Source organism: Neomonachus schauinslandi, chromosome 15 (assembly GCF_002201575.2).
Source record: "Neomonachus schauinslandi chromosome 15, ASM220157v2, whole genome shotgun sequence".
Classification (NCBI taxonomy): Eukaryota; Metazoa; Chordata; class Mammalia; order Carnivora; family Phocidae; genus Neomonachus; species Neomonachus schauinslandi.
The window spans coordinates 11,148,453-11,160,231 of record NC_058417.1 but is presented as its reverse complement, the minus strand read 5'-3'; the positions used below and the strand labels follow the sequence as shown (position 1 = coordinate 11,160,231).

The 11,779-nt window shown below is 58.6% G+C and overlaps 1 protein-coding gene across 1 annotated transcript; it reads left to right on the top strand.

The window, feature by feature from the left end:
- Positions 1-168: 168 nt before the first annotated feature.
- SMCR8 (SMCR8-C9orf72 complex subunit) lies at positions 169-9,320 on the top strand. Its single transcript, XM_021694643.2, has 2 exons — positions 169-2,868; positions 8,332-9,320. Exons 1-2 carry the CDS (start codon positions 509-511, stop codon positions 8,783-8,785), a joined length of 2,814 nt encoding a protein of 937 aa, XP_021550318.2. The 5' UTR covers positions 169-508; the 3' UTR covers positions 8,786-9,320.
- Positions 9,321-11,779: the final 2,459 nt, after the last annotated feature.

Here is an 11,779-nt window from a genome sequence, read left to right as displayed (position 1 = left end):
ATGTGACACCAAGATGGCGGCGCCGCGGTAGCTGGCTACGGGTTGTGGCGTCCGAGGAGCCGCGACGGTTTCTGTCCTCGGGCCGTGGGGGCGGCAACGCTTGACTGGCCCCTGCGGCGGCCCGTAGCCCCGCGTTAGGCACCGGTTCAGGGCTTGGCTGTTGCTGTCGCGGTGGGTTCGGGGGAGTGCCGGTGACCTCGCTGCAGGTGTCCTGCGCCGGACGCTCTCGCCGGAGGAGGAGGAGGAGGAAGAGGAGGACAACCGGCCTGCCGGCTTTTCTGGACCTGCGGAGTCCATGGGCTTCTGAGGGCTCTGGAGGAGCTATAGCTCTGAGGGGACTGTGGGAGTTCGAGTCTTCGAGAGTGTGAGGGGCAGCCTAGTACCCCTGAGGGCGCAAAGAAGACCGCAGGGACTTTGCTTCCTCTTCCAGAGGCCCTGCTTCCCTGCGTTGATTACCCCCTCATTCTTTCTCACTTCCTCTCAATGTTCTCTCCATATATCTGGAAATATGATCAGCGCCCCTGACGTGGTGGCCTTCACCAAAGAGGAGGAGTACGAGAAGGAGCCTTACAATGAGCCCGCCTTGCCCGAGGAGTACTCGGTGCCACTCTTCCCCTTCGCCAGCCAGGGAGCCAACCCATGGTCCAAACTGTCCGGGGCCAAGTTCTCTCGGGACTTCATCCTTATTTCCGAGTTCTCCGAGCAGGTGGGACCCCAACCCTTGTTGACCATCCCCAATGACATCAAAGTTTTTGGTACTTTCGATCTCAATTACTTCTCCTTGCGGATCATGTCTGTGGATTACCAGGCCTCCTTTGTGGGCCATCCGCCTGGTTCTGCCTACCCCAAGCTGAACTTTGTGGAGGACTCCAAGGTGGTGCTGGGAGACTCCAAGGAGGGAGCCTTTGCGTATGTGCACCACCTTACCCTGTACGACCTGGAGGCCCGGGGCTTTGTGAGGCCCTTTTGCATGGCTTATATCTCAGCGGACCAGCACAAAATCATGCAGCAGTTTCAGGAGCTCTCAGCTGAATTTTCCAAAGCTTCTGAGTGCTTGAAGACAGGCAACAGGAAGGCATTTGCGGGAGAACTTGAAAAAAAACTGAAAGACTTGGATTACACCAGGACAGTGCTGCACACGGAAACGGAGATCCAGAAGAAGGCCAATGACAAAGGCTTTTACTCATCTCAGGCAATTGAGAAAGCCAATGAACTGGCTAGTGTAGAGAAGTCCATCATTGAACATCAAGACCTGCTGAAGCAGATCCGCTCGTACCCTCATCGGAAGTTGAAGGGGTCTCCTTTGTGTTCTGGGGAGACGGAGCACACCCAGGATCAGGCCAGCCAGGCAGCCACTACCTCTAACCCTGATGAGTCTGCTGACACAGACCTTTACACCTGCAGACCTGCTTATACCCCGAAACTCATCAAAGCAAAGTCCACCAAGTGTTTTGACAAGAAGTTGAAGACCTTGGAAGAGCTCTGTGACACTGAGTATTTCACCCAGACCCTGGCTCAGCTCAGCCACATAGAGCACATGTTCAGAGGAGACCTGTGCTACCTCCTGACCAGCCAGATTGACAGAGCACTTCTAAAACAACAGCATATAACAAACTTCCTCTTTGAAGATTTTGTGGAGGTCGACGACAGGGTGGCAGAGAAACAAGAGAGCGCACCCCCTAGGCCCGTTCCAGGCAGGCCGCCTTCTAGGTCTCTGGAAGAATGTCCGATTCCTCAAGTGTTAGTTAGCGTTGGTTCCTACAAGTCCAGTGTGGAGTCTGTGCCGATCAAGATGGAGCAGGAACTTGGAGATGAGGAGTACAGGGAAGCGGAGGTGACAGAATCGAGCAGTTTTGACCCCCAGGAGAACTTGGACTACCTGGATATGGATATGAAAGGGAGCATCAGCAGTGGCGAAAGCATCGAGGTTCTGGGCACGGAGAAGTCCACCGCTGTGCTGCCTAAGTCTGACAGCCAGGCCAGCCTCACGGTGCCATTGAGCCCCCAGGTGGTCCGGAGCAAAGCGGTCAGCCACAGGACCATCAGCGAGGACAGTATTGAAGTCCTCAGCACCTGCCCCTCGGAGGCCCTCATCCCCGATGATTTTAAGGCCAGCTGCCCAAGTGCCATTAACGAAGAAGAATCATATGCAGATGATAGCGAGGGAGCCATCCACTTCCAGGCAAGCGTCAGCCCGCCGGAGCTGGGTGAAGCAGAGGAGGGCAGCTTAGAAACGCCCCCGTCACAAATAGACTCCTCCTGCTGCATTGGGAAGGAGAGTGACAGTCTGCGGGTGCCCCTCTCCCCTCCAGCCCACACCCCCTCGGAGCAGGACGGAGTAGTGAGCATCCCTCCACAGCGCTACAGGCAGAAGGACCAGGGGTTCCGTGTGGACTTTGCCGTGGAAAATGCCAGCCCTTCCCGAGACAACAGTCCCGAAGGCTTCCCTGCTGATGAGCTGGATCCAAACCGCCTGCTGGCAAGCCGGGATGTCAGTAAGACCAGCCTGGACAACTACTCGGACACTACCAGCAACATGAGCAGTGTAGCCTCCACCAGCTCAGACAGGACTCCCTCTTCTGCTCACCCCACCGGCCCCTCTTCCGAGAGGCATAAAAAGAGGGCTGGCCAGAACGCCTTAAAATTCATCCGTCAGTACCCCTTTGCCCACCCGGCCATCTACTCCTTGCTCAGCGGGAGGACTCTTGTGGTCCTAGGGGAGGATGAGGCCGTAGTGAGGAAGCTGGTGACAGCGCTGTCCATCTTTGTCCCCAGCCACAGCCATTTCGCCAAGCCGGTGAAGCACTGGGTCTCCTCTCCTTTGCATATCACGGATTTTCAGAAGTGGAAGCTTATCGGCCTGCAGAGGTAACTGGTTACCCGCGGTGGGGAAGGGCCCCATCCCGTTAGAGATGAGGCTTCAACGTACATCCCTCTGGGGGAGGTGCACCAGGTCGCGAGGTGGGCCCGGAATTGGGCGACCTGGCTTCCACACTGGGCCCTCAACACTAACCAGCTTACTCTGTAACTTTTGGCAGATCATTCCCTTTCTCTGGCCTTCTGTTTCCTCGTCCCTCGCGTGAGGGGTTGCCGTTCCGAGGTGGTTGCCAACCCTGGTCTGCGATCTGCCGTGTCAGAATTATTTAGGAGAGTTTTTTTTAGATCATGGAGTTCCGGGTCCCACCCCCCCCAGAGATTCTGGTTCACTTGGTCTGGGGTGACACCTGGAGTTTATCTGGTGTCCAGCAAGGTTTGGGGAACAACCGAACTTGGAGATCTCAGGTTCTCGCTGATTCTCAAATTCACACTATGGTGTAAATGACTGAAGAGACATCGCCTTCTGAGAAAGGGCCGTGGTAGTCTCAGAAGGTGGCAGCCCTCACTGGTGACAGGGACATCAGGGGCTCCAGTGGCTTTCACTCCACTGTCCTATTTGCCTTAGGAGGCTGTGTTTTTTCCCCCTAGAAGTCTGTGTTCATAAGGAAACGGAAGAGCCAGTTCCTCCTTTCTCTGTTTGATTGCTTTCTATCTCATTTTCCCACAATACTTGTGTTGCAGTAGACTCCTTTTCTTTTTTCCAAATACTGCTTGGCATGTTGTCGGGCCCAAGAGTCTCTTTCCCTAGGGGTACGCACGGGGTTCAGCTTCCTCGTTTCCTTCTCTGCACCCCGCTTGGCACATCTGTAAAACAGAGGTGCTGACACAGCCAGTCTGTGCTTCCCGTGCCGCATGGGAAGAGAGAACACTGCAATCAGGAACTGTTCGTTCCAATTTTCCGACTCTCCTTTTGCATCGGTCCCTAGTATCAGTGAGGTCCCCGCCACCCGAGTCGCCTGGCGTTTGCCCCTCTTGGAGAAGTCACGCGGCCCTCGCTCTAACCCTTGCTGCGTGTTCAAACTAAACAATAAATTAAAAGGGTAAAAAGGCTTTCCTCGGGGTCATGGTGGTGGCATTTAAGCAAGTGGCGTCTCCACGGCCTGCCTCGGCTCACTGGCCATGCTGGTGGGTGCTGGGGTGCCATCTGCAGGTGCCTGGGCAAGGCCACTGCCTTGGAAGAATTCATAGTTGAGGAGGGGAGACAGATGTCAGGGAGGAGAGTGTCAGCAGCGGGTGCATCGTGCGTTCTAAGAAAACAGGGGGGGCGACTGAGTGACGGGTGGGAAGCGAGGGAGAGGGGCACCTGGGGAAGGCTTGGGGTCTTTGGCTGAAGGCACCAGGAGGGCCAGCTTGCCAGTGTGGGGGAAGAGTGATGACATGGGGACTTGGTGTGACGTGGCCCAGACCCCTGGACCAGCCCCTTCCTCGGGCCGCACAGGAGACCACCGAGCGGAGCCCTTGCTTATGGCTGCAGAACCAGGCTCAGGAGTGAGAGGCTGCACTGGGCGCCCTTGCGGACTTTGTCCTTCCTCCCGGGATCCGGTCCCTCTGCTGATGCCAGCTCTGTGCTCGGGTGTAACCCGTCAGTCCCAGCAAGGCAAGGGCTTTTCAGAGATTGCTTTTGCCCCTGATCTTGGTGGAAGAATGGGTCCGTGCCCCTTGCAGACACATACCTCTTCTCCGAGTCACTCCCCTCGCCCCAACCCTTGACCTTTTTCCCTTTTTCTCCCTCAAAGATGGAAAATCTAAAACGCACATCAGTCTGTTGTCAGCTGGCTTATCCAGGACCAGGCTCAGGACAGTCTTGCCCTTCCCAAAGGTTTTCCCCAAAATTCCCTCCTTAGAATGTGCCAGGATGGCAAAAGAAGTTCATCTCTTACGCCAGCTCTGTCCCGTTGGGTACGTGGCTGGAGGGCTGCGTTGAGGATTCTGAGGCCTGGGCAGGGCTGCCTTGGGCAGCCTGCTGTGATCAGCTCATGGAGTCTGTGGCTTCAAGAGAGGGTAGCTGGTGGGCGGGCTCCCTGAAGTGGAGGAGTGAGGTGGTCTGAGTCCCTGGCCAGCCCTACCAGTATTCATCCACCGTGGGCACCTGAGCAAGTCGCTCCTCCACTCGAGGCTTTGTTCCCTCCTGAGAAAATGAGAGGGTTGGATCCCTGAATGATCATTTCCCAAATATTTACAGAGAGGACTGTGAAGTGCTAGCCACTCGGCCCACTGCCAGAATCAGAAGGCGAGTCAGCCGTGGTACGTCCCCGTGACAGGGCAAGCACGGTCTTCAAGGGCGGGGGGTCCCTCACGCCAGTCCCAGCTCTGTCACCACACTGTCAGCTTGACCTCTGAGGCCGTTCGCATCTGCAGATGGGGTTGCCAAGACCTGTCTCGTGAGAGCGGGTGTGAAAAGGCCCATTGCATCTGGTCTGTGTCTGATCAGTGTGAGTGCGTCTCTGGTAACCTAGCGGGGACGCATACACCGTCGAGGGAGGCAGGCCGAGGCAGCAGACGCTGAGTGCAGCCCTCACCAGCCCGGCTTTGGAGCCTTTAAGCATCTCTATGTGAAGGCGAGAGGCCCATCAGAAGTGACAGACGAGAGCATTGCAAACAGCCCCGAGTGGGGAAGTGTCTCCTGTTGCTCACGTTCTCAGACCTTCTGGGCGTGCACAGATGTTGGGTATTAGCAAGGTCTGCCTCCAGAGGTCCTGCTCTGGTGTGAGATACAGTGGGTGGGGGCTGGAGGCCTTGTTCCCTAGGGGCCGTGTCACCGCAGCGGGGACTGGATTTGCCCCAGCTCTCCCAAGGAAATCCTGGGAGGTGAGCAGCAGACACCATCTGAACGTGCCCTGAGATGAAGAGCCGTGGAGTCGTGGCCTGGGGTGGGTAGGGAGGGGCGCTGTGGGTGCTGTGACCTCAGGTCCTGATGCTTCCACTGTCGGCCGTGTGGATTTGGACCAGGCCTCTCCTCTCATTCATTCAGCAAGGCTTGTTGCACACGCCTGTGAGCAGGCTTCTGGGGCTGTGTGGAGCTGCAGGAAAGGGTCACATCTAGAAAGAACGTAACGCCGTGTGCTCGCCCTTTGAAGTGCTCAGAGCTGTGGGTATCAGTGGTGAGTCATCCCAGCAGGCAGAGCCAGTGTTGAAACTGGGAGGCAGGAGGAGGCCCATCTGAGGATCAGCATTAAAGAGTAGTAGTAGAAGAGGGGCCTTTGTGTGGCCGTGAACTTCCTTGCCCGGGGGGAGCTCCGCTCTAGAGGGGGTTGAGTCCGTGTGCTGGGTTAATCTGGAATCAGAACTGTGACCCAGGAGAGTCTCTCCCCAGTCAGGTGCTTCGACTCCAGCTAAAACCAGCTGAGATGATGAACTGTTTTTAAAGACTCTCACCCCCACAACTGCCAGTTTCATTAGCCCTTGATTTTTTTCCCCCTAAAGTAGGCCTTCTGCCTGGAGATGCTCGTGAGTTGGATCCATCACTTATGCGTATGAGATGGGCAGATAATCATGTTGGTTTCCCATTATTTTAAATCAAAATGAAGGATAAGTGTATTGCTACCAAGTCGCAGGAGCAAGCCCCGGACAGAGCTCAGTACCAATGGGAAGAAGTGCTAGTTGCAGGCGGGGGGGCGGTCAGAGGCCTTGGTTGAGTCCCGGCTCAACCACTCTAGCTGGCGGACCTTGCGTGAGCCACGGCCCCACTCTGGGCCTCAGTGTTCGCGTCCGCCCACAGCCTACCCCCGGCCTTGGGACGGACCGTAAGGAATCTAAGACAGGTGTGGGAGGTGAAGCGTGAGGCTCTCAGTGCCGCCGAGGACCAGAGGTGTGGGCTCGCCTCTTTCCATGCTGCCTCGCCCCCTGGTGAGGAGCGTTGTGGGGAAACACGTGGAGGAAGAGTTAGACGGAGCGGCATCTTCTGAAGAAGCGGTGCTCTGTAGGTGAGGGTAGGTGTGGGGTGCCAGAGCTCCCCGGGAATGGCCGGGCCTGAGGCAAGGTGTTCAGCACGACCGGTGGCTGGAGTGGAGCGGCAGGAGGACGGGGTGAGGCCTGGCTTTGCTGCCGCGCAGAACCTCGGGGGGCTGGATGTGCCCAGCTCGAGGACGCCTTTGGCTTATGGACTGGGCCCCTCCTGGGGTGGGGCTTGTGGGGCAAGGGTGCCTCGGGAGCTGCCTGAGCACATTGGTAGTGTGACTGAGGAGGCCCGTGTCCCCGAGAAGCCAGTGAGCCGCCTGTAGGTCCTGCTTCCTCATTGCCCACGTGATGGGGGCCACAGCCCACTGCGTGCCTCGTGGTCTTCAGGACGCACGGCCCATGTGGCTGTTTCCTCATCTCTGTGACCCTGCTCTTGTGTAGTCCCAGGTTCTCGGAGCCCACCTTTGTTGTAAGGTCCAGCTCCGAGGCTGTTCCTCCAGAACCTTCCTGGCCCCGGGCCTCCCCCTTTCACTCCAGGTCCTGTGTGCATGTCTTTTCTTCACAGCTGACCAGGCTCGTGCCTCACTCCCTCTTCCGCCCCCAGCTCACTGCCTGGCATATAGTAGATGCTGCTAACTGTACAAGGCCATGACACCACCCAGGAAGGAAAAAACATAACGAGATTGCCTTAGTCCCCCAAGTGCCTGTCAGTCCTCTGTACACAATACCTGAGGCCTAACCCAAGCTCTCAACTCCAGACGTGTGTCAGTCCGCGAAATCTCTGGTCAGCTAGACCTTTGCCAGACTGCAAGGCTGGCAGACTGGCTGCTCTGGGAAGACCGATCTAGAGGGTTTTAAGGCGCTGCTTACTAGGGCGGGTCACCCTGACCCCTTCCCTCGTTGAGCAAGCCCTCCGCTTGCCTCTGCTCCACGGGTGCCATCGTGGGCAGTGGGCCAGGAGGCCAGATCAGCTAGTGCCGGGCCCGCAGGAGCTCCGTGCGCTGGGAGAGACGGGGCATAGATGGCCGGCACCGCCCTGCTCGGTGCCAGGCTGATGGGACTGAGGCCCAGGCACTGTGCTAAACACGATCAGTTTGGTCTCTGCAGTGACTGCCTGAGGCAGGACCGGCTATCTCTGTCGGACAGAAGGGGCTCAGAAGGGTTAGGGCACTTGGCCGGGGTCACAAAGCAAAACAGTAGAGACGCAAAGGAGGGGATCACGGGCGGCCGGGTAAGGTTTGAGTTGGCATAGAAGCGAGTACAAATGGAAGGGAGGGGTGTCCCGGGCAGAGCATTGAGGCCCGTGATTGTGAGGCCCTCCCGAAAGCGAGGAAGTCACCGTGGCGGTAACAGGCAGGAAGTGGGTCACGCAGGGCCTGTGGGCCACGCCCAGGCACTTGAACTTGGTCACGAGGGTGGTGAGGAGCCCTTTGAAGAGCATCATGATCAGACTTGCCGCCTGGAAAGAGCCAGTGAGCGTTGGCTGGCGGGAGCCGGCCCCGGAGACGGGCGGCCCCGCGCAAGCCGCCCCCCCTGACGCTGGCCTGTGTGTTTCAGGGTGGCGCCCCCCGCCGGTGCCGGCGCGCTGCACACCCTGGGCCGCTACAGCCGCTACACGAGCGTCCTGGACCTGGACAGCAAAGCGCTCCGCTGCCCCCTCTACAGGGGCGCCCTGGTGCCCCGGCTGGCCGACCACCGCACTCAGATCAAGCGGGGCAGCACCTACTACCTGCACGTCCAGAGCACGCTCACCCAGCTCTGCTCCAAGGCCTTCCTCTACGCCTTCTGCCACCACCTGCACCTGCCCGCGCACGACAAGGAGACCCGGGAGGTGGTTGCCGGCCGCCAGGCGAGCTTCCTGAAGCTGAACCTGGGCCTGGTGAACGAAGATGTGAAGGTGGTCCAGTACCTGGCCGAGCTGCTGAAGCTGCACTACACGCAGGAGGCTCCCGGGACCAGCCAGCCCACACTCAGGTTCGACTACGTCCCCAGCTTCTTGTACAAGATCTGAGGTCCGCCCCAGCCACTGTGACCGAGACCTGTGACTCAGGGTACGGGGAGGGGAGGGGTTGGCGTGAGCGAGGGGTCCTCTGAGCTGTTGAGACTTCGGGTGTCATCAGGTGAGGGAACCGAGGTGGCAGCCCTGGTTCCCGGGTGGCGTCCGGCGGTCTGGGAGGCGGGCTCGGGCAGAGGCGGGCGCCTGGTTCTCCGCTGGCGTCAGTAAGGACAGTGACAGGCTGCTCCGCCAGGCGAGGAGTGGCCCCTGGGGTCGGGAGGGGGCCGCTTGGCTTCCTGAGGACTGGGAGGCGGGCCAGGAGAGAGCCAGCACTCTCTCGATGGGGCGGGACGAGGGCAGAGAGGTGAAGCCCGGGAGGGGCATGCTGGCACGGTCAGCTCCCAAACACTGGGGCGGCGAGATCGAGGGAAGCACCGCATTCACTGGCACGGTTTAGCGGGAAACAGGCCAACAGAACGTCCATTGCCTCGTTCAGATCCCAGCTGGGGTCCTTCACTCGGGCCCCCTAGAGCCTGTCATCCCCGAGGAGGCCCCCAAATGAGTGAGGTGGAGGGAGGCAGCTCTGCCTACGCTGGGTGGTGGCAGACATGGAAACTTCTGGGCCCTGGGGCTGCAGGGAGAGTGAGCAGCACCCTGTCTGGTCCTGGCTTCCTCACCAGGCACGGAAGTGCCTGTGGGTGGGCTTTGCAGCTGCTCCCCCCGGGGCGGCAGGATGGGCTCGAGTTAGGCGCTCGTCCCTGCTCGTGAGTGAGAACCACTCTCGCAGCTGGAGGGCCCGGGAGACGGGCAGGGCCGCTGGGCCACGAGGCCGTCGGCACAGTGCAAGGGATGAGGAGCCAGCAGGCCTCCGGGGCGCAGCCCGCCAGCCTTTCTGGCGCAGTGAGTCTACACTGTGCTTTCGGGGAAGGTCGGCAGGCATGCTGGGACTTGGCCAAGGTCACCCCCCCCCCCCCAGTCCTCCACCCGCAGCAAACCTTTGCAACCACTTCACTACCTCTTGCAGGGTCTCGTGGGCACGGCGACAGCGGGGTTCTGCTCAGCTGCGTGGTCTGGGGGGGCAGCCCAGCTAGCGAGAACCAGGGCCAGGGTCTCCTCCAGGGAGGAGGAAAGCCTCCTTGTGTGGCTGTCTTCGTGGATCTGCCCCACGTGGGCCTCACCCCTGCTCACTCCTGCCCGCACGCCGTGCCCTCAAATACATGCACCTCACCGCTGTCCACTCCCACCCCACGCGGGCCCCCCAGATATGGTTACCTCACCAGCGCTCACTCCTGCCCCACGCAGGTCCCCCAGGTCCACTCACCTCCCAGCAGCTCACTCCCAGCCCCACGTGAGTCCTCCCTTCGGGGAAGGACACAATCCCTGCCTCACCCGCCGTGACCTCCCTGACGCTCCTTACAGTTGCCGTTGGTTTGTACGTGGAGGGTTTCTTGCAACCTTGAAATTTTTATACTTTTTTTTTTCTTTTTTATGACTGCTTTTTTCCTCCAAGTACGGAGAACTCTTAGTATGACCACTTTTTAACGTGTCCGTGACAGTTGTGCTGCAGCAGACGTGGCCCAGCCACGACACGGTTGCTCCTGAGCATTCGCGTGCGCATCTCTGGGCGCCGCGTACTCTGTAGTTGGGGTCTCGCCGTCGAGACCTGCCTACCTGTCGGCTCTGTGGCGCACCGTGGAGGTCACGTAGGGGAGGCAGGACCCCGAGGGGCGTTAGCGTCCCGTCACTCCTGCCGCCCTTTCCTGGCCCGGCTCCTCTTCACGCACGCGGCTACGGCCCTTGGGCCCGTGGCCATCGGCTTCTGGTCAGGGCCCACGGCCCTGGCAGAGGGGGTGTGATTTTGCTTCTGAGCCTGTGACTGAGAGAGAACCTTCTGCGGCAGATGGTCTGTCTACACGCCACGGGTTTTCTTTGTACCTGTGCCCATTGCATACGTTCACACACAGAAGAGTCGCCAGGGACGGCTTGGCAGCTTCGAGATGCGAGGTGTGTGTTTGCACGTGGGGAAGGCTGCGTAGGAAGCCTGTTTCTCTCCGCGGGCTGCCCCCCTTCGTTGCTGCCTCCAGTGTCCCCCGTGTTCAAGATGCCGCTTTGCTAACTGGGTGGCCCGCTGCTGTCTGCTTACGCCTCTGGGGACGTGACCTTACAGCATTTTATCTCCAAGGCGGGAGAGGTCTCTGGGGTCCAGATGACAAGACTGAAAGTGATCATCAGCACCACCGTTGCTTTTCATTCCTGTTTCACACCATTGTGGATTCTATACAGTTTAACCGTACTGTCACCTGGGAAACTGATCAAGGCAGAGGGTCAGGCATGCGGGGCCTTCTAGAAGCTAAAGCCGTCGCTACCACGGTCTGAAGTAGATGTCACTTTGGAGGGGGTTTGCGTGGAAGCTCTGTCTCAGGGATGGTTCCGGAGGCCCCAGGATTCTGAGGCGAGGGATCAGGCGGGTGTGAACAGAACAGGTATGTCCCATCCTGGGGCCGGCCTCAGAAAGAGCAAGTGAGGAAGGAGTGTCTCCCTTGAGTCGTTCCTTCATGGCTTCACGGGCCAGTAGGTAGACTCCAGGTTTTAAATTTTGGTTAAAGTCTAACTTTCCATTGTGGCAGTTTCATAGGGTTGCTGGATGCCAAGTGTGTTTTTTTTCCAGGGGGATTTCAAAGTGGTCCTGGGACGGAGCCACTTCGGGCAGGCACTTGAGACCGTGGAGCTGCCCTTCCCAGACCCCCTCCACTTTGGAGAGCTGGAACCCACTAGAAGTCCCACATCTGTAAATCTTAAGGTGTGGGGAGCCCTATGCAGTGGGACTGAGCTCTTTAAGAATTTTCATTTGAGGTTTGTCTCAAATAAAACGTTTTAAAAACACTTCACAGCAAACAGAGGACGTCCGTGCCTCTTACTACTTTGTCAGTGACCAGGTACCAAAAGTGTCCCTGGGGTTTATTTCAACTTTAGTTCCAACCCATGACTGCTCCCCCGCCTCCAACCACC

Bases quoted from the DNA above. Each gene is read 5' to 3' on its own strand.
- SMCR8 (XM_021694643.2), top strand. From the start codon at position 509: ATGATCAGCGCCCCTGACGTGGTGGCCTTCACCAAAGAGGAGGAGTAC. The intron at 2,869-8,331 runs GTAACTGGTTAC...TGTGTGTTTCAG, and splicing joins AAGCTTATCGGCCTGCAGAG to GGTGGCGCCCCCCGCCGGTG.